The 21,016-nt window shown below is 40.2% G+C and overlaps 3 protein-coding genes across 3 annotated transcripts; 2 read left to right on the top strand and 1 right to left on the bottom strand.

The window, feature by feature from the left end:
* Positions 1 to 290: 290 nt before the first annotated feature.
* acad11 (acyl-CoA dehydrogenase family, member 11) lies at positions 291 to 17,389 on the bottom strand. The gene is made up of 20 exons (XM_085762971.1): positions 17,157 to 17,389; positions 16,919 to 17,018; positions 16,327 to 16,452; positions 15,977 to 16,138; positions 15,712 to 15,876; positions 15,495 to 15,636; positions 15,258 to 15,379; positions 14,949 to 15,055; positions 14,564 to 14,675; positions 14,048 to 14,125; positions 13,574 to 13,712; positions 13,142 to 13,249; positions 11,825 to 11,923; positions 2,729 to 2,798; positions 1,885 to 1,970; positions 1,660 to 1,731; positions 1,280 to 1,434; positions 1,026 to 1,142; positions 679 to 788; positions 291 to 586 (listed from the first exon to the last, which is right to left on the bottom strand). The coding sequence occupies exons 1-20, from the start codon at positions 17,270 to 17,272 to the stop codon at positions 475 to 477; spliced, it is 2,298 nt and encodes a 765-aa protein (XP_085619097.1). The 5' UTR covers positions 17,273 to 17,389; the 3' UTR covers positions 291 to 474.
* ackr4b (atypical chemokine receptor 4b) lies at positions 4,300 to 8,677 on the top strand. The gene is made up of 2 exons (XM_085762974.1): positions 4,300 to 4,634; positions 7,560 to 8,677. Exon 2 carries the CDS (start codon positions 7,566 to 7,568, stop codon positions 8,670 to 8,672), a length of 1,107 nt encoding a protein of 368 aa, XP_085619100.1. The 5' UTR covers positions 4,300 to 4,634; positions 7,560 to 7,565; the 3' UTR covers positions 8,673 to 8,677.
* Positions 17,390 to 17,592: 203 nt separating the features above from the next.
* Positions 17,593 to 20,961, top strand: uba5 (ubiquitin-like modifier activating enzyme 5). Its single transcript, XM_085762973.1, has 12 exons — positions 17,593 to 17,888; positions 18,036 to 18,081; positions 18,292 to 18,381; positions 18,490 to 18,599; positions 18,695 to 18,781; positions 18,878 to 18,962; positions 19,065 to 19,169; positions 19,313 to 19,440; positions 19,524 to 19,659; positions 19,799 to 19,874; positions 20,004 to 20,110; positions 20,370 to 20,961. Exons 1-12 carry the CDS (start codon positions 17,737 to 17,739, stop codon positions 20,445 to 20,447), a joined length of 1,200 nt encoding a protein of 399 aa, XP_085619099.1. The 5' UTR covers positions 17,593 to 17,736; the 3' UTR covers positions 20,448 to 20,961.
* The last annotated feature ends 55 nt before the right edge of the window (positions 20,962 to 21,016 follow it).

Below are 21,016 nucleotides of genomic sequence, written 5' to 3' on the forward strand. Positions count from 1 at the left end.
TATGTAGGATTCGTGGTACTGGTACTCGGGTTGAGAAGAGCAACTGTCTGCTACCTCATTCCCAGAGAAGCACAGTATCTTATGTGAATTTGTTGCCGGGGCCGTGCAACACTCCAGAGAGCTCTGGAGGGGAGACTGGGCTTGAGCTCGGTCTCTGGAGCTCAACAGAGCTGCGGTATACTAGGACCATGGTGGCGCTGTGTTCCTACCCACACAGGAAAGTGAAATAGTGCAGTTGCAGCTGGCACGACCTTACTCAGGCTGCAGCGGAGCACCATTCATCCTGTTATCCATTTTTTACCACTTTTATGAGTTTAGAAACATTATTTTAAGGTCGAAAAACTACAAAGTGTTGCTTTAAAGAGACATCGTAGGAAGTAAAAAATAATTTTCTTCAGGCAACAATCTGACAGGAGTCTGAACAAGGCAGTGAAAATGTTTTTACAATTTCATGAAGCTTATGTGATTATTACTTTACAGTTTGGCCTGTTTCTTTAGCTGATCCCTGAGTTCTAGATGAGCAATGGAGGAGAGGTGCACCTCGTCTGGTCCATCAGCAATGCGCAGAGTCCGCACATATGCATACCTGAGGAAGAATGGATGTACTGTTATCAGAGAGGAGATCTATCTTCTGCTTATTATTTGTCTGACAGAAAGAATACAGTAATGTATACTCACATCTGTGCCAGTGGGAAGTCTCCAGACACACCTGCACCTCCATAAACCTGTATGGCACAGTCCACCACCTTACAGGCCATCCTGGCTGCTGCCACCTTGATCATAGCAATCTAAGAAAACAGACAAGTAACAATAAGTGAGTGCAGATGGTGGTGGGAATGTTGAACTCTGGAAGTTTTTATGTGTCATCGTTAACTTTAATTGGCAATGTCTCTGAAATGACTGCATAACATCTGACAGAACCAGAACTGTTTTTGTGCAGGCATAATTCATTTTTGTAAGACTTCTTGTCTCAAATGCAGTTCACTGAATATTTGCAAAACAGATAATCAGACAAAGAGTGTTACCTGTTTGCGAGCAGCTCGACTGCCCACTGTATCTAGTGCGTGAGCAGCATGTAGAGTGAGCAGACGGGTCTGTTCAATCAGGAGTCGGCACTCTGCAATCCAGTGAGCAACAACTTCCTGTAGGCACACAGATAATGCACACATTTCTTGTCTCATCAAGTTGCATCTAAAACTCTGTCCACTAGGTGTCGACAGCACAGAAGAACTCAACTCATGCTGCCTCGGCCCTGAGATTAGAGTTGTTGTCAACTTACATGTTGGTACAGTTTTTTTCCAAATGTGCGCCTGGTAGCCGCCCGGTGGCAGAGCAGCTCCAGGGCCAACTCTGACAGGCCGACAGCTCTCATACAGTGGTGCAGCCTTCCCGGGCCCAGGCGACCTTGGGCAATCTCAAATCCCCTACCCTCTCCTAATGGGAAAGAACCCAGAGACATAACAGAAAGTAAGACCATGAACAATAACAGGACTGAAATTAGAAATAGACATTACAATGCTGTCCTAGTGACCTCAAAAACAATTCTTAAGCCATTGTCCAAACACAACAGATACGCAATCACACTGTGTATTTTTATGGCTTTATAGGTATTATTATGAACTTCTTAGGAAGGAAACAAACACAGCAATAGACTCTTACCCAGAATAATGTTGGAAGCAGGAACACGTACATTCTCAAAGTGCACTTCAAGGTGGCCACCATGGATGGCATCTAAGCACGGAAGAAGGAAAAAAAAATGTTACATTTGGCGGGGAAAGCACATCAATGAGTCATATTTGTGTGCAAGGAGTTAATTGATATACTGGAAAAACAGGAAAACATCAAGCACTTCCATGGAGTTGCGATGACAGGTGTTAATCATACCATCCTGTCCAAACACGGTGAGTGGTCTGACCAGCTTCACACCTGCCGTGTCCATGGGTACCAGGATCATGCTGTGTCTGCCGTGCCTGAGGAACAAAGTCAAAGCAGAGCTAATTTTCACTCTTTCTATGCAAACAGTCGGGTGTTTGTTTTGTTACAACATTGTGGTTACAAAAGAATGAGAAAATGCATTACATATCTTGGGTGTGGCTGTCTCTTCGGTTGTGCATCGATAGACATTTGCCAACGATGATTTTTGGATTAAGATTAGTGCCAATTAAATGTCAGCCCCAAGATTTAACTGCCGACAAGCATCATTGAGATTCATTTGATTGATTTTTCTGTGTTAAGCTTTAGGCAGAAACACTGGGCATTTATTAAAATGCAAGTGCATGCTGGGAAGTACACCCTGTTCCTACACAAAGTCCATTTCCATAATAATAGCAGCTCAGAGGAAGTTCAGTGGGAGAATGAGCTAAGCACAGAATCAATTAAATATAAAACACTGTGTATAAAATCTGAAGAGTACCATTCAATTAATTCAGCTGGAATACTGCCAACATAAATCCTGGGCAGCACTTTATTCAACCATCTACTTACAGACATTTAAACACTACTTGAAGCATTTCAACATTTATTTATTGAGCTCATCCTAACAATTACATGGAGGAGCAATTGTTTGTTTTGGTAAAGATGAGTCAAATGTTTGAAAAACTACGTAAAAGGGACTCTCCAGAAATTGTGACCCAATCCTAAAAAAAAAAAAAAAATCCTTGTACTTTCCAAAACCAGAGGAAGGAAACAAAGGTGCAAGTATTTTCCACCACCTGACTGCTCCACTGACCTGCTGCTAACATCCTGGGAACTGCTCCTGCACATCACAATGGCCACTTTGCATTGAGGATTGCCAGCACCTGTTGAGAACATTCAGAAAGCCCATGATTCATTTGTATTCGTATCTTGCTGGGCGGAGGGGGCTCACTCTGTCCTTAACCTTTCCGTGACCAGAGTGTGGTTCGGAAACTGACTGGGAATCACCAAACAAGGAACAACTCATGACAGATTTATAGCAGAACGGCCAGCTCAAATATAATAGTCACAGGTTGATTTATAGTTTGGATTTAGGAGCTGGATTCTTTCACATACAATAAATTTCAAGGAGATGCTTTTTGTTGCGGGGAAGTGGAAAATTTACTTAAGTTATTTCTGGAAGAAAATAATTCTTTCAATGACATCCCACTAGAGGGCAACACCACCTATATAGATATCCTACAAAGCAGATACAGTGGACATTGACATTTCATATCATCAGTTTGATAACCAGATAACTACAGTGCACGTTGTAGTGCAATACTGAGCAAATGCAGAATACATTGGAATTTCCCTGGGAGGCAAGGCAGCCACACAAAGTCGTCCTTGTTGCCCTGAATCCCGGAGGCAGAGTCAGGGTGACCAATGGTCTGCCTTCCTGTTTATATTTCCGTCAAATCCACGAAATTGTCCCCTAAGGACAGGGCATGTGGACACCAGACATCTACAGACGAGACATTGAATAATGACTTTGTGAGAATCACAGCACGAGTGCAAACACGATCTGACAGATGTTTGGTCTCTGTTTGTTTGACTTCCTGTGATCGGAGACAGTCCAAATGATTACACTCGCACTGTAACAACGGAATCAAAACTTTGAACCCAACTCCACCCAAAAGCCACATATAGGAAAGCCTGTTTGGCTCAAGGGCAGGTTAGGTTTTCCTCTGAACCCTTACATAAGATGCTACAGGCTGAGTCCTGCTGTCAGACGCCAGTCATGCCCATACATGTCTTATCATCGCTGGAATGAAAATAAACCATCCCAGCCCAGTAATCCATCCCGAGTACATAACAACAAAATATTTCATGTTAAATTTTTGAAAATCTTTCACGTCAGTTTGATATACTTAAAAAAATCTGGTATTTTTTTCTTTGCCAAAAGTAAAAGAATTTTATGGAAGCGGGTTTCTATTTATTTTTTTTGGTTCCATACCATCTTGCACGAAGAGGGAGGAATTTTATCATTTTATAATAGTTTACCATCTCTGAGGAAGTTGAAATAAGGAAACACACTTCATGAGAAAAAGAATCCATGAAACCAAACTACTACCATTCAAGTGAATTTGAAATGGAAACTTTAGTCCACATGATTTTTGCTAAACTGCAATTAAGGTTGGTAAACAATGCACACACAGCATTCCAGCAAACCACACTCACGGCAGAGTGAGCTTTGCAAGTGGGACAAACGTGATCCTTATGGGATTTTTTTCACTCCTTTTCTTGCGCAGGCATAAACAAAGGGCAGTTTCCAGGGCACTGCCGGCGTGACAAGGAGTAAGAGATTAAGTTCACCACTGATCTGAGATTAGAAAACAGCCTCTCATTGTACAGGTCTTTGCCCAGTACAGTCTATTAAACTGTGAGGACAAGTTGAAGATTTATCTCTCATCTTTTTATACATCCATGCTGCAAAACACATGCACATGCACAAGTGCACGCACGCACACACACAGTTGAATGGAGAGCTAGGAGAGCTACGTGGTTAAATGTCAGCAGTGAAGGGAGTGGGGCGGGCCAAGGCAACCAGATCAGTCACTTCGGTTGTGGAGTGCATACAACTTTTCAACTCAGGATACATCACAACTGCTTTTGTGTGATTTAAAAAAAAAAAAAGGATTACAACTATTAACCAATCTCACCAAGGGAACAGACACAAGGTAAGAGGCTGAAGTTTTCAACTATAAAATAGGTCAAACTGTGAGAAGACTGTTAAAAAAACAAAACAAGTGTGGTGATAGACTTTTATATGATTTGCTGTTTGGACCTTACGTTTTTGCTATGCTATTTTATATGTTTGTATGGTTCATTTTACGTAAATAAACTAGTCATGTTCATTTCACATTTAAACTCATCAGGCGATATATAGAAAAGTGTTGTATCTTGTTGACTGTCTGAGGTGCACTAACTGACTTACAATCAAAGTCCAATTATTTTATGACATCATTATAACTGTAGAAGTATAAGCTTAACTTGCTGCAATACCATGACCAAAATAAACAACAACTGCCACATGTAAGCATCGTGATTTTAAATCAGCTCTTAGAATATGTGGCACTTTGTTTTACTTATCTTTCTATCCTCTTTTCATTAAATTAAATATAAAATCCTTCATCCAAATGTAAACAAAAAAAGTCACTCGAATGACTGACAGGCCTTTCAATACATACAAACAGCTGAATCCATTATATTTTTCCGATGCTTATTAAAATGTGTTAACATCTGGTAAAGGAATGGAACAGGGCTGTATTTCTAATTAACAGAAACAATCAACAAAAATGATTTTAAATCGCTATATTCAGCTACTAAAATTCTGTATGCAAAATTATGTTCATTTTATATGGTGATTAAAACAATTAGGACTTCTTTTCTATATTTATCACGTGGAGACTAAATAAACCCAACAATCAGTACTATATAAAACCATAAAAACATAAATGAACCTATTATACAGCCATTGGACATGAGGTGCAGCTGTTGACAGCAGTGGAATACTTTGCATACTTCAGTGTTGAGATGAACATCTGTTTCAGAAGTCCTGTTTCTCCCATTGGAGCAGTAATAACTCATCATTATATAACAGATCTGGAAATGTTTCCTAAAACAACAGTGTATTTGTTAGTAGCAAGTGTGGTTTGTCAAAACATTCCTAATATGCAAAATATGCCTTGCTTAATATCTTGGTCTCTTGGCCAGGAATCACACCCTGCCTTGTCATGTGTTTTTGCTAATAGATTTCAGTTTCCTAAATTCCACTTGTTAGTGAACCGAGAAGAACACAGAATCTGATACACTTTGCTGACGCAGATATGAGTAATTATTAATATCACCTGTGTTTTATCATAGTTCTCCATGGACTGTTAACACTAGAACCGCCGTGAGGTAATTTTGACCTCTCTCGCTTCTTAAAATGCACGTAACTCTGTTTGCGTAAAAACCCTATGTCTCCCAGTGACTTTTCCTAAAAGTGTGTTCTACATCATCTTATGCGTTTTCACGATTCTAGTATAAAAGAGAACGAAAAAAAGAGTGATTTTACCTAGAACCGCCAAGAGGTCATTTTGACCTCCATTCATTCTAATGCAAAAATGCTAAATGTACTGCATTTATATAGCCATATATATTATAAAGCTAGCCAGACACACAGTTCAAAACACTTTATGGTAATGCTTCACATTCATATACATACACATACTTTACAAAAAATAACAATAGTCGTTGCTAGGCAACCAATATAGACGACTCTTTATTTTTCTATTTTTCGAACAGTGTATGTATATAAAAAATTATAAAACTGATTTTCCAATCATTGCAATCTGGGCTAAAGAATGTCCATTTAGTCACTCAGTTTGTCAGTTAGTTAGTTAGATAGTTAGTTAGTTAGTTAGTTAGATAGTTAGTCATTTTGACCTCATCCCACAACACAACACGAGTTCAGATATTAGAAAGTTGTCAAACAGTTAAAACAGGTGTCAAACAGATAAAAAATGAACATTACTCATAAACATTGAACATAACAATGACAGTCCCTTGCTCTCATGATAAATGGACATGAATTCAGAAATTTGTAACAATTTTGAAATTTTTTATATACACACACACTGTTCGAAAAATAGAAAAATAAAGAGTCGTCTATATTGGTTGCCTTGCAATGACTATTGTTATTTTTTGTAAAGTATGTGTATGTATATGAATGTGAAGCATTACTATAAAGTGTTTTGAGTTGTGTGTCTGGCTGCTTATATAATATATATGGCTATATAAATGCAGTCCATTTACCATTTTTGCATTAGAATGAATGGAGGTCAAAATGACCTCTTGGCGGTTCTAGGAGTACATGGAATGTTGGCGGTTCTAGTCTCTCTAGAGTCAACATGTAGAGGGACTCACACAGAGTTGTGTTTTTCCTAGTCCTCTATCTGGTGTGAGCAGCATAGGGAGGGGATGTTAACAACACAGGGAGTCAGGATGAAATTCTCACTCCAGGGGAGCTCAACGGTAAAAACAACATCCCCGATTTGAATCACGAGACTTCGATTACACATGCTTTTATCATCCTCATCTCTTCCCTTGCTCAATTCCTCAGATTCTTGTCTTTTCACTCTCCTGTAGGCAAATATCATTAACTGTCACATAGACAGAAAACAAACTTGGGAGGTGCAAATGGATCACACATGGTGTTCACAGTTTAAAAGCTGCCATTTCTAATGATTAAGTATCCAACAGAAAGCAAACCGACTTAATTCAAAAGGGTAATTAACAGTTCTGTGACTCTCCTGTCTGAGTTTGGCCCCTGGATTTGAGTTCAGTGCCATTCACACAGACAGGGCTTAAACCATTAGGGAAACCATGCAGGGCAGATTCCTCAGAAGCACAACACAGGAATAACTCTCTCTCTCCTGTGTCTAATGAAAAGAAGCTCAGGGTTTACATGGTTGTTGTTTTGTCAAACAAAATAACTAATAATCTTATGTAATGGATTACCTATTTAGCCCATGGGATGTATAAAGATCAGAATAAACAGCGTGTTTTTTCCCCATTTGAAGATGATGTCACCCTAAACTGTACTCTCTTTCCTGTTCCAGAAAAAAATGGATGATTACTATTATCACGAGGACAACTTTAATGACAGTTATGAATACCATTATGAACACAGTGTCTGTGACAAAGAGACAGTGCGCTCTTTTGCTGGTGTCTTCCTCCCCATCATCTATGCCCTGGCTCTGGTGGTTGGTCTGGCTGGGAATGCCCTGGTAGTGGTGGTTTACACATCAAGGTTGCGGCTACGAACCCTGACAGACGTGTGCATCCTTAACCTCGCCATTTCGGACCTGCTGCTGCTCTTCACCCTGCCCTTCTGGGCGGCCGATGCTGTCCACGGCTGGATGTTGGGCACGGCGGCCTGCAAGCTCACCTCCTTCCTCTACAGTACCAACTTCAGCTGCGGCATGCTGTTGCTGGCGTGTATCAGTGTGGATCGGTACCGCGCTGTTGCCCAAAACCCAACAGGCAGGACTGGCACAGGTGCCCGGGTTAGGAGACAATGGCTCCTGGTGTGCGTGGTGTTGTGGGCTGCGGCCAGCTTTCTGGGCCTTCCTGAACTTATCTTCTCCACCGTCAAACACTCGCATTCCAGGATGGCCTGTACTGCCGTCTACCCTCACAGCATGGCACGGCCTGCGAAGGCTGCCCTGGAGCTGCTGGAAGTCACCCTCAGGTTCTTGCTCCCTTTCCTGGTCATGGTCGTGTGCTACTCCCTGGTAGGGCGGGCGCTGAGCCGGGCGGTTGGGGTGCGGAGAGAACGGAAGTGGCGCACCCTGCGAGTCCTGCTGGTCGTGGTGGCCGTGTTCCTGCTCACCCAGCTGCCCTACAACGTGGTCAAGCTGTGCCGAGCCATGGACATCATCTACATCCTTGTGACCGACTGCGGCGTCAGCAAGAGCCTGGATCACGCTATTCAAGTGACCGAGAGCCTGGCGCTGACGCACGCCTGCATAAACCCACTCCTCTACGCCTTCATGGGATCCTCCTTCCGGGGACATGTCCTCAAGGCTGCCAAACGCCTCGGACAGCGACTCCAGAGACACCCGAGACATGTCCCCGAGGAGCCGGCAGTGGAGATTTCACTCAACACATGCACACAAACGCAATCCCAGTCTGGTTCAGAGGACCAAGACACAAGCACCTTTACTATTTAAGCTTCGTAAATCTATGTCTTCTTTACTATTTAAGCTTTGTAAATCTATGTCTTCTAAGCACTTGGGACAAAATAGTATGTCTCTGTATATATATTTACATCTTTATTATTACACAAATTATAACCGTTATTAAGTCTTAGTTTAGCTAAAAAGGTAAAATGAGTTTATATGCACTAACTAAGCAAAGTATTTTGTATAAATGATGTATTTTGTTAAATAAAACAAAGATTTTCAGTGATACATAACGACAAGCATCTGTTGCAATTAAAAGCAGCTGAAACTCAAGATGCTCGCCGTCCTGCTCTGTTTCCTCACGACAAGTCAAGTCTAATTAAGCATTACAGCCTGCGCTGCCTTCCATGAGATCATCTGCATCTAATTTTATTACACCCTGTGGCTTGGGTTAGGAAGAGGGGTGGCTTGATTGCACAGTGGGTGACCCATTCAGAAGAACAACATTTGGCAGACAAAGACGGAAGAGCAAACAGCAGGAAGGACGTCTTCTTTCAGCATGACATGACAGTGATTCTGGGAGGAGATATATGTATGTGGGAATTGTGTTTTTCAATCAGATCAAGCTTTTAGTTTTTAATTCAATATGAGCTTCAAAGAGCAAATGTTTAGCACTGAAGGGTAATCCATAGAGCTTTGTAATCACATAACCTTTAAACGGTATATAAGCGCTCTCTCTTTAGGGTGCTAAAACTGCTGACTTATCCCCTTTGAAATTACACAATGCCATCATATAACATCATGCTCAAGCTAACCCTGATATAAAATACAGGCTCTGAACGAGTTGGCGGTGCAACATTCAGACTTATTTACGCTACAACAGCTGTTACAGAGAAGGTCCATCTTAATTTGGTCACTTCCTGACCATTTTACATAGACCTCTAGACAAAACACCGTTGTTTAGAGGAAACTGTCTCTCAAATGGATCCAATTTGCAGTACCTGTTAGTCATCGCCTATAATGTCTTACAGCTTGGACATTTGGGAGCTGCACTCTGTACACATTGGGTGTGTCTAACTGGAGACACAAAAGTTTAGGTTACACTTTCAACAGTCTCCAAGCAAAGGAATGACTGGTAACCTTGGCAATACAAGTATTAAGTTACAAGTAAACGAGGAAACTCTAAATCTTTTATGAACCCACTTAGTTTTCAAACAAGTATTTCATATGGCTCACATATCTTGGACATCATATCATCATACCGCCCTGAACCTAAACATCAAATTATGATTCTTTTATATGATGATCTTAAGTTGTCCTGAACGCCAAAAATATTAAGACTTATTAGAGGATTTCATTTCACAACGACTACTGATAATGTTATACATCTGTGCATGTGTGACTGAGTATGGAAATACAAATTCCCATGGCTTAAAAAGAAAAGATTGTAGGTCTGGGAGTAATTTAGTACATTATAATGTCTTGACAGTCTTATATGTTCCATACCACAGGAAAGCTAACAACATCTGTAAAGCCTCCCACTGCCCTGCACGGAGCTTGCTGCAAATAACTAGAAAAAATGGAAAGCTGGGAATAACTGCATCATTCGAATTACAGACAACATTTTTCGTCTAAATGGATTGACCAACATTTCCAGTAAGTTTAACTAACCGAGGGATATTCAATGACAAAGAGGCTGTCATTCCAAGGCAAGCTACCAAAATGTAACATGGAGCCCGTTGCATAATTACAATGAAATTCAGGACAAAAACCAAAGAATGAGTGTGTCTTCACTTTCTGTTTCTCTTTGGGGAAGCTTTATACACAGATTCTCCTTTTATGTGTGGGCTGCCAAACGTCTAGGACAGCCTGCAGGGAAACACCCGTACCATGTAAATGGAGATCTGGCTGTGGATGTAATATTTGATACTTGGAAAGAATGAGTTACCACGGCAAAACATTTCCTTTGACGTAATTTCAATTGAAACAACACATTGGCTTGTTTTCCTTTCTCTTTTGTTGTTGGTAAATCTGGATTCTCTGGATGTCACGGTGACCATCCTATATCCTCGCCTTAAAAATATAGTTTGACACAAAAGCAGCCACAGGTCACACTAAGCCTGAAACAGCCATCAAAACACCAGCATTCTTTCCTAACAGAAAGATATATTCATGCTGGCAGAGGCCATTCACATAACCCCAGAATTTTTCCACTGATCCAATTTCACATAAAAAATAGAGAGAACTGTTCTGAAAAAATACTTGCAGAGTCACAGACACAAACCCTGCAATTCTTGAGGACAACCATTTGAAAGTTTAGTAAATAATAATGACAAAAAGAAGAAGAGAAACAAGGAAAACAAGAGGCCACTTTTTTCCATTAAAGTGGGAGTTACATGTAAAACCTCAGACCACATCCGTGTCACAGGAAACATCTGGAATATCTTTAGTAATGGGAGAGGTGCACAATAAACATGTAACACACAAAAAGGAGCTTTGGATATTTAAGCAACTGTTAATACCTACATTTACTTTTAGAATGGTGGCTTAACTTGTTAGTGCTCCACATGGTTCTTTATAGAGCCAGTAAGTGGTCAAAGAGTAAACTGCACTATAAATCAGATTAATTCTGACTCATACATGACTCATAGTTAGTCTTGAGTCCAGGAAATAAACATTAAATGTGCCTGTACAGTAAATTCAGGGAAGTATCAACAGCTAGATGATCTTAGGGGGATTTAGGTTTATAGTTACATTAACATTTATTTTAAAGCCATTCAGCAGTCATATTGAATCTATTACAATGACCGATGAGATAAAATGTCAACTATATACAACCTTTAAGTGATTCATCCTGCTGACGAACCAAAGCTACTCTGTGTAATATTTTCCTACATGAAATGAGGAACATTAAAAAGATATTTATGTTTTATAATGTTTTCTTCGTGAGTCATCGTTACTTTCCTGTTGGTCATATGTTAGCAGCCTGTAAGTATTTATCTCTATGGTGCTTTGTCACAGCAACATCATGTTTACATACAAAGACATCTCTTTCTGGGAAACCTCTGAAACATAATGGACATCAACCTTTTGAAGTTTACCACCTTATAAATATTCTAATGTTATAATTGTCCCTAAATGGGACATAAAAGTATGTTATGTATGCTTTTTCCTGATATACTTAATGAAAATAGACATACCACTACTCCACCATTTTTTGCCGTTTATGACGTAGTTGTCTCCATCCCTATGAAGAGTGCACTCCATGTTGGTCGCATCACTTGAGGCTACATCAGGCTCTGTGGAAGAGATCACAGAGCATTAAGTATAACAAGCAATGAGACTCAGATGAACAATATTCAGTCCCCTGCCTTTGTTATATGTCCCATCTTTCCTAAAATCAAAACTCTGGCTTTTAGCTCAAACCACATGCAGAGGGGGAAATATAAATAGAGCTCTCACACCATTTTCATACTTCAACTGTAAAGCAGATGACTCTTAAAGTCACACAGAAATGGTTTGTCAGTTCAAGATGGAGGTTTCTGCCCCTTGCCGTGCAGCATAATACAGCTACAGAAACACTACTAATCACCATCTGTGTTAGTGAAAACCATGGGGAGGTTCACACCCACTGTAATCACCTTTGGCATGCTGCTGTTTCCAGGCAGCGTGAAACCAAATGGGAGAAAAACAGGGAGAAATTACTCATAGTTAGCGGGTGTTTGCCATTTGACATTTCAAACAAGTCTTTTACAGAGTTGCAGTGTGTAACCTGGCTCATTTAAGAGCGCTACCATCACAGGAACATTTGAGAAAAGAGAAAACCACAACTGAACTTCAAATGTTTCCAGTAATTAGATACACAACACTGATTCCAAAAGGTACAAAAAGTGTTGCTGAACTCAATCGCTGATTTATTATATAATTTAAACTACTCTTGACTTTAGGATTAGCTCATATCTCCACTGAATCCAGAAATAAGGGGGTTTTCTTTTGTATCCACAATAAACCTCTATCGGTAAAACAACTCCCAGGCCAACTGTACATCTCATAGTACATCTTGAAAGCATTCCAAGCACTAAATTTATTTTCTTCAGGATGAATTTAAATTCTGTCCTCCCCAACTGGGTCAGGAAACACTTGATCACTGCAATGTTTTACTTTTATTGGATGATCATCTGGAATTTGATCAGTATTCCTCAAACAATCTACTGAGGGACCTGAAATTGTCAAAGCTGATCACACTGTGGGGAATTTGAGCTGCTTTTAAAAGAGTGAAGATTGAGAAGAAAATTGTTTTACTTTGACATATCGACTGGATTTGTGTATAATGTTCCAACAGTTGTTATCCATTTATTTTGACTGTTTAATCATATCCTAAAATGTTTTGGAGACTCACTTTGGTGAACTCCTATGTTCTTCAATCTATTCTACAAAAATGTATTCTACATGACTTGTAAAGCCCAGGGACACTGAGTATCTTTGAATGATGCAGGTGGACACTGTCAAGGAAATACCTGTCATACAGAAACAGGAGCGGATCTCTCCTTTGAGTAGAGGCTCCAACCATTTGCTTTTCTGTTCTTCGTTGCCAAACATGTGCAGCACCTCCATATTTCCTGTGTCTGTAGAGAAATCACACAATAAACACATTCTGTCAGTAATTTATGAGTCTAAATTTGGAAAGTAATACATTATCCATGATTTTAACTGTGCTGTTTTAAGTCATCTGACAAATACCTTAAGACGGCAAATCATCAGTTATGTAGATCTTTATATTTTATCTCAGATAAGTAGAAACATGCATGGTTGTTAAAAGAAAGACAGTTTACCTCACTACAGATGATGTTATCCAAAGTATGAGAGAATATAATCTCTCGTATACACTGAGAGGTCATGGTGTAAGTAAAACTGTGGACTCTAAATGACCTCAAAAATAAAATGTTTACCAGGAGCCTGGCAGTTGAAAACTTCAGGGGCAAAGAGGCAGCGTCCGGTTTCCTCTGCAATATAGGCATAGTCCAACTGACTGAGACCACTGACAGCAGGAAGGAAAAGGTTCCACAGCCCTGCCTCCCTGGCTTTCACCTGCACACACAGATACACATTTCTGTACATTAGCGTATCTGCATGCAAGCCCTTCATTCGAGGCAGATATCAGTAATGACGAGCAGATCTTAAGCAGTTGGAAGAGATCAAAACATTAAACTGTTGATGTTGATGATGATGGATCGTAGTGTGTGGCTGACTCAGATGGGAGGTGAAGTGTTTAGACAGGATTTAACCTGCTAGATTGATTATTTGTTTTGCATTGCTCTCAAAACATTAAGTCATTCTGATAATATTTATATTAGGTCTCTGTGGATAACAGCTGATGTTTCCAAGTTAAAGATCAATAAATATATAACAATATCCTCACATACCTTTAGATCCTCTATTACTTGGGGGGTGTGCCACCTCTGTGGGGACTGAGTGTGTTTGGAGTAGTACTCTGCAACTTCCTGTAGAAAACAAATATTGCTCAGCGGACTGGTAAGACAGATCATAGAAGATAGCAATATCAACCAATTTCATGTCAGCTCTGCTCACACTACTGAATGGCTTACATAGGTTGGAACCCTCAACAATAAAATAAGGAATCCTCATATGTGCTAATAAGATATTTCTTGAGATATATCTACGAGGGAACGTGTAGTTGAATTTGATTCCCACTGTGCCATCTCTGCACTGCATTAACACTCTGATCCCCAGCCAAAGTTGATGATTCTGTGTGCAAGATAATTTTTATAATCAACAGAGTCATTGTTTTCTCGCTTAATTTGATTAGGTCTGATTGCATGACTGAACCTCTGTGCTCTGTCAAATCCTTTTTGTGTCCAAAGTTAAGTCTAACTAGGCAAATAAATCTCTTTTGTTCTTGGTTAGCACTTGGCACTGACCTCCTGAGCAGGAAGCACATATTGTCTCATGAAGTCTTTGACCTGTTGGAGAACCGCCTGCCCTTTAGCTGTCTGAAGGAACAGTCTGTCTTCTGTTGCACCTGTGTGAGACCTGGCAGGAAACACATGTCACATGATAAAGAGTAAACTGAGAAAAATCAGAGGCAGCAGTTGGATGCCAAATTCCAGCTGCCTGTTGCTGGCTTAGGTTTAATCAGCAGCTGAAAGCAATCCATTTTCTGGCAATAATACACAATAACACACAGAATTTACACAACATTTTGTTATTCCAAGGTGATTAGACCATCTCAATCCTCTACTTCAAAAATAATATAAATTCTGACATCAGTGCATACACATCAAGAAAATAGGAACTGCAACCAACCTCTGTGCAAGGTGCAAAGCAATCTCAGCCAAGGGCTCCACACACTGGCCAAACTGAGCGGCATTGGGTGCACTGGCATTACCCCGTAGATATCGAGCATAGATTCCCTGTTATATAAAAATGGTGAATTAAAAAAAAGGTGTGAGCAATCCAACTAAGTTTCTACAGTATGTAGTTTTTAAGTATCCATACAATATGATATTACAATTACAATTTCAGAACTATATTTTCATATGCTTATCTATTGCTTCCATTGCAAACATGGGTAGAGTTGCAAGCTGTTCTTAGCACATTAAAAAAGAGACGAACCTGAGCAATTCCTGCCATTTTAAAGACAGACAGAGCCAGGTAGAAATTCAACTGTGGCAAAGCAGATGGGATCCCTCGGCACCTGCAGTAAACGGAGATCAGATCACCCACGGTTGGAATACCTGCTCGTTGGTTGGAGAGACAAAAGATAGGAGAGACACAATGCCATTTTCGGTTAAGTCAAAGTCATTTTCGGTTCCTATCCTGCTCAGGGTTGTTTCTGCTAGTTATCGTTACCTTCTATTCCTTTTAAGCTGCCCATTGTGCTGATAATGTTGAGGCCTCTGGGCCAGTAGTTAGGCATTAAGAAGTATGCCAAGTCTGCCAGAGGCTGCCCGGTGGTAGACAACTCCCAGTCCAACACCGCTATCACACGGGCCTAAAGACATCAAACATACTTATGACATTTTCAAATGTACAAAAGTGGCAAAAGCAACTGTCTGAGACATTCTACCTCTGTTGGATGGAATATCAGGTTATCCAATCGGAAGTCTCCATGGACAAGCGTAACTTCATTGTCATTGGCCGGCAAATTCTTCATTAACCAATCAGACAGTTCGTTCATGGCTGGAATCTCTCTGTGGGCTGCTGCAGTGTACTGCTTTGTCCAGGTGGACACCTTCAGAGAGAGAAAAAAGACATTTTAGAAAATTTTAAAAATGTAAGTAGTGCTCCAGATTTGATATCTTTGATTTACTGATTACAAGGTGTTTTCTCACCTGCCTCTTGCAGTAGCCTGGTCCTCTGCCATACCCTTCAAGGTTCAGTGATGCAAACTCCAGTGAGTGCAGCTTTGCCAACACTTCAACTGCAGCCACATATAGAGCTGTTCTCTCTGCTGGACAAATTCCAGGGAGACGAAGATCCCTGAATATACGCCCCTGGGCAACAGAAATGATAAACAAATGCATTTTTAAACATGATATTTGTAGGCATGTGGAACAGTTGGGTATGTCAAGCTAGAATATGACAGAAAGCCAGCCCATGTGACTCCAAATTGCATCTTTTATCATTTAAGTGGTGGCTTCACAGTCTTGTGTTGTTTTGGCTCTTGGTGTCACAAATTTACCTTCACATGCTCCATCATGTAGAACTCTGTTCCTATGACTTCAACATCAGTGCAGTGCAAAAGAGGATGAGGCACAGGGAAACCAGCTGAAAACAGGGCCTTCTGTACCCGATACTCTCTGTCCACCTGGAAACAAAGTCACAAACATCAACCATACCATGCTTTAACATCACCCATTTTGGAAGATATCATCATAATAATTTATTTTAAGATTTTCTCATGTAATTTCCTGTACAGGATATGCAACTGTGATTGCATACAGGTTTCTTAGAAAATAGTCATTTTATACTACAAAAACTGCATAAGCAATGCAGATAATATATTTAATGCAGTAATTCCATTTCATTTTTTTTGTTCCACAATACACATATCTTTTCTTGGAAGTCCATTTAACTAAAGTTTCTCCCCCTGCTGGGGAGACGAGACAGAGTGCTGCAGTCAAATGTATTTATTTCTTAATTCTTTTTCATTTGACTTGAGACTTGACTCGGACTCGTGACCAAAGACTTGAGACTTGACTTGGACTTGTAAAAAAAAAGACTTGTGAACATCTGTGCATTTAAGCATCGTAAAGTAATGTGTCAAACCTTACCTTATGAGCCCCTGGCAGCAGCTCACCTGGGGGCTTCTTTCTGAGTACATAGCTTTTTGAGGGGCTCTGGATTAGGAAAGTTGGGTTGGACTGGCCAGCACTGAAAAGACAATCGGCTGTTAGCGTGTTATCAGTAGGTTAGCTAATCGTGATTTGCACAATACGAGCTTTCTGTTGCTTTGTCCTTTAACTAAGCTAAAACACCGTGAAACAAACCATCGCTGTCTGACTGGCTTACCTGTATTGTTTGACAGACAATGTGTTGGTATCGAGTGAGTTGACGGACAAATATCTCTGAAGTCTGTCAACATTGAATTTGTGTTGCTCTCGGACAGGTGTTGTCAGCTCCTCCATGTCGCAGTCAGACTGGGTCAATCATTTCCAGGTGCGTCGTTAAGCCAATTTTGACATGTTGACAGTGGTCGGACCAAACCAAACCAAGCGACCAGGGTCGAGACGGACCATTTACGGGTGCACACCGACGTAACTTCCTAAAAACATCGTTTTATAGATTTTTTCCAGTAATAGTTAAAAAAAAAAAAAAAAAAAGTTTATAAATAATAATTCTATATTAAGACCCTATAATTGAAAGGTTGTTAAAATAATCTAAAAAATGATGTAGGACCACTTGGACGTATATGTACTGGTTTCGGCACGGACCTTTTCAAGGTGACACACATCCTGACAGCTGATTTGAGTTGTGAAGACGTGTACTTTCCGTTCCGATTTAAACGTCTCCGTTGCTCGTTTTCGTTTACATTTTTGTCAACATACTGCTTTGACATTGTTGAGCGTTTTTTTTTTATTTAGCTTTCCTAATGGCGACAGTGGAGGAGCTGAAGCTGCGGGTCAGAGAGCTGGAGAATGAACTGATAAAGTGTAAGCAGAAGCAATGTGCCATGGAGGATGCACTTCATAGACCGAAAATTGACAAAATGAGCGCTGAGGTTGTGGACTCCAACCCATACAGGTGAGATTTTACATTTTTATTTCAGCCTTAGGGCATATTTTGGCTAGACTGCCCATAGCGCCGGGAGGGCTACGCCTCATGACTCACACATCCCATATGGTGGTTTTCATTGACAACAAGCTAATCTCAGCTGTGTTTTCATTACAGTCGTCTGATGGCTCTAAAGAGAATGGGCATCGTGGATGATTATGAGGTATGATATTTGAAGATGGCTCGTTTGTTGTGCCTTTTGATACAGGAATGATAATAGAAATTATTCTGAGGAAGTACAGTAACGGTAACTGGGGACTGATATTGTTTTTAAGCATAATGCTAACTCCCACTATGTTCCCAACAATCACTGCTCTTGTACATAATCAGGTAACTTAGGATAAATACTAATCTTCAAATTTTAATTTAATAGAAAATCCGAACATACACAGTAGCCGTGGTTGGTGTTGGAGGAGTTGGCAGTGTGACAGCTGAAATGCTCACTAGATGTGGCATTGGTAAGGTAATACAAACGTTTTATTATCTAATCCATGTTACTCTTTGTTTCCACTAACTCTTTTCAAATGTTCATCAGCTTGTGAACTTACAATTACATCCTCTGCCATCACAGCTGCTCCTCTTTGACTATGATAAAGTAGAGCTGGCCAATATGAACCGACTGTTCTTCCAGCCTCACCAGGCGGGCCTCAGTAAAGTGGAAGCTGCAGAACACACACTCAGGTATATTACTGTAGGTGCAGTAAACCCAGTTTCCCCCAAAGCAGAGACATGCCATTTCTTATAGCTTACATGATGTCACTTAATTTTCCCAACAGAAATATCAATCCAGATGTGTCGTTTGAGACCCACAACTACAATATTACCACCATGGACAATTTTACACACTTCATGGAACGCATCAGGTGGGCATTACCTCGCTCCAAGTTCTGGTTTTCCTCCTCTGTCTCCACAGCAGAGCAGGACTAACATGGATAACATGCTATTCTGTGTCTTCTCAGTCATGGAGGGCTGGAAGAAGGGACGCCAGTGGATTTAGTCCTGAGCTGTGTGGACAACTTTGAGGCCAGAATGGCAATTAATACCGTAAGTGCATTATGGTCATGAAAAGAGTTACAGTACATTCAATGATTATGCTTTGTTTGTTTCTCTTGCACATTGAAAAAAAGTGTTATCCGTTTACCTCAGGCGTGTAATGAGCTGGGTCAGATCTGGATGGAGTCTGGTGTCAGTGAGAACGCTGTATCAGGACACATCCAGCTCATCATTCCTGGAGAGACGGCCTGCTTTGCTGTATGTCCACATGACGCACAACACAACCTTCTTCTTTTTTCAATTCTTAACAATACATTATTGTCATACACATTAATAATACTTGCGCAATGAAGCTGCAACAAAGTTGTAATACAATTTTAAATGATGAAATCCTCTGTTAGTGTGCTCCTCCCCTGGTGGTGGCTGCTAACATCGATGAGAAGACCCTAAAGAGGGAGGGTGTGTGTGCTGCCAGCTTACCAACAACCATGGGTGTGGTCGCAGGCATCCTGGTCCAAAATGTCCTCAAGTAAGAAAATGTAATTTATATCCAACTGAGAAACTTAACAGCAATGAATTGAAAGTGTAAAGTTAATATGTTTTGTCTTCTAGGTATCTGTTAAAGTTTGGTACGGTCAGTTATTATCTCGGCTACAACGCCATGCAGGACTTCTTTCCTACCATGACCATGAGAGCCAACCCCCAGTGTAATGACCGCTACTGCAGGAGACAACAGGAGGAGTACAAGGTGTGTGTGTGTTTGAGGTTTCCTCTTTCAAGTTATATCAGATTGAGACTTAACTCAAGCCCAATTTGTTGTAATACATATTCAGAGGTGATGAAAGCAGGACTAAATGGTGACCACCTGTGTGACTTTTTCTCTTTAGAAGAAGGAAGCAGAGCGACCCAAGGTGGAAGTTGTAGTTGTAGAGGAGGAGGTTGTTCATGAAGACAATGATTGGGGTGAGTGAAAAAACAATGAATCCAGCTAATACTATTAGCTCTGGAACATACTGTATGTTTGCTGAGATTTTCAGTGTCAAACATGTTTTATCGAATCAACTGTGTATTAAAGCTAATTTTGCTGTGCAGGTATTGAACTAGTATCAGAGGTGACTGATGCTGAGTTACAGGCTGCATCCGGCGCTGTGCCTGACCTCCCAGAAGGCATCACTGTGGCTTACACCATTCCAGCCAAGGTCAGTAATGCTAAAGACAACAGGGCATTACAAGAATTTACTGGTTGTAAATGTTTAACATGATAAAATTAAAATATGCAACTTATTTCTAACCTTTTTTCTCTTAAGTAACATCCACTGTTTCAGACTGCCAGATATACCTCTAGTGTCCAGTTTTATTTTATATTATACTGATATAAAATAAATCAGTTAATTATTTTTTATTGATTTGTGATTGTTAAAATATATCTGTTTTCTTTCTTCTTTTTTTTTTACTTAGGAACCAGCAAGTGGAGATACAGTGGAGGAGACTGAGCAGAGCCTAGAAGACTTAATGGCTCAGATGAAAAAGTTATAGGCATCGATTTAACGACATTTCTGCTTCAGACAAACATGCCTTTTCTCACATGTATTTTCCATTGCTTTCTTTGATCATAAACAACCCAATGATGGCTGCGTGAGGACAAAAAAAGTCAAAGCCAAATAGTGAGAACCAAGAATTAATTTCTTCTAACAGCTGAAAAAAGGGGATTGCATGAAAAGCGCTGCTGCTGCTGCTGGCATTACTGTAGAGAACACACACAGAAAAAGCAAAACCGGTCCAGTGTGTCATTTGGTGATGCACTTTGAATGAGTGTGTAGCCTGGAGGAGTCTTATAGATAAAATGTCTCTAAACCCAGAATAATATCACTGTAAGTTAATTAACACATGTCACTGTTTATTTTCTTACAGTTTTGATTAGTGAATGTCTGTGCTCTGTCATTCACTCATCCTCAAGAAAACATCAGCTACAACTGTACTAATGAATAATGTCATCAACAACTTTGTCTCAATAAAGTATTTATTAGATGGAATACAATCTATCAAATGATTGGATGGAATTTTGTTGTTCTGTGCAGCTTTTACAGATTTAAATTACATTACAT

Source organism: Trachurus japonicus, chromosome 20, assembly GCF_045865225.1.
Source record: "Trachurus japonicus isolate A0001 chromosome 20, Traja_1.0".
NCBI lineage: Eukaryota > Metazoa > Chordata > Actinopteri > Carangiformes > Carangidae > Trachurus > Trachurus japonicus.

Bases quoted from the DNA above. Each gene is read 5' to 3' on its own strand.
- ackr4b (XM_085762974.1), top strand. From the start codon at position 7,566: ATGGATGATTACTATTATCACGAGGACAACTTTAATGACAGTTATGAA.
- acad11 (XM_085762971.1), bottom strand. From the start codon at position 17,272: ATGGAGGAGCTGACAACACCTGTCCGAGAGCAACACAAATTCAATGTT. The intron at 13,250-13,573 runs GTAAACATTTTA...ATTTCTCTACAG, and splicing joins TTTCAACTGCCAGGCTCCTG to ACACAGGAAATATGGAGGTG. The intron at 1,435-1,659 runs GTAAGAGTCTAT...CTTTCCCATTAG, and splicing joins TGCTTCCAACATTATTCTGG to GAGAGGGTAGGGGATTTGAG.
- uba5 (XM_085762973.1), top strand. From the start codon at position 17,737: ATGGCGACAGTGGAGGAGCTGAAGCTGCGGGTCAGAGAGCTGGAGAAT. The intron at 18,963-19,064 runs GTAAGTGCATTA...CGTTTACCTCAG, and splicing joins CCAGAATGGCAATTAATACC to GCGTGTAATGAGCTGGGTCA. The intron at 19,441-19,523 runs GTAAGAAAATGT...TTTGTCTTCTAG, and splicing joins CTGGTCCAAAATGTCCTCAA to GTATCTGTTAAAGTTTGGTA.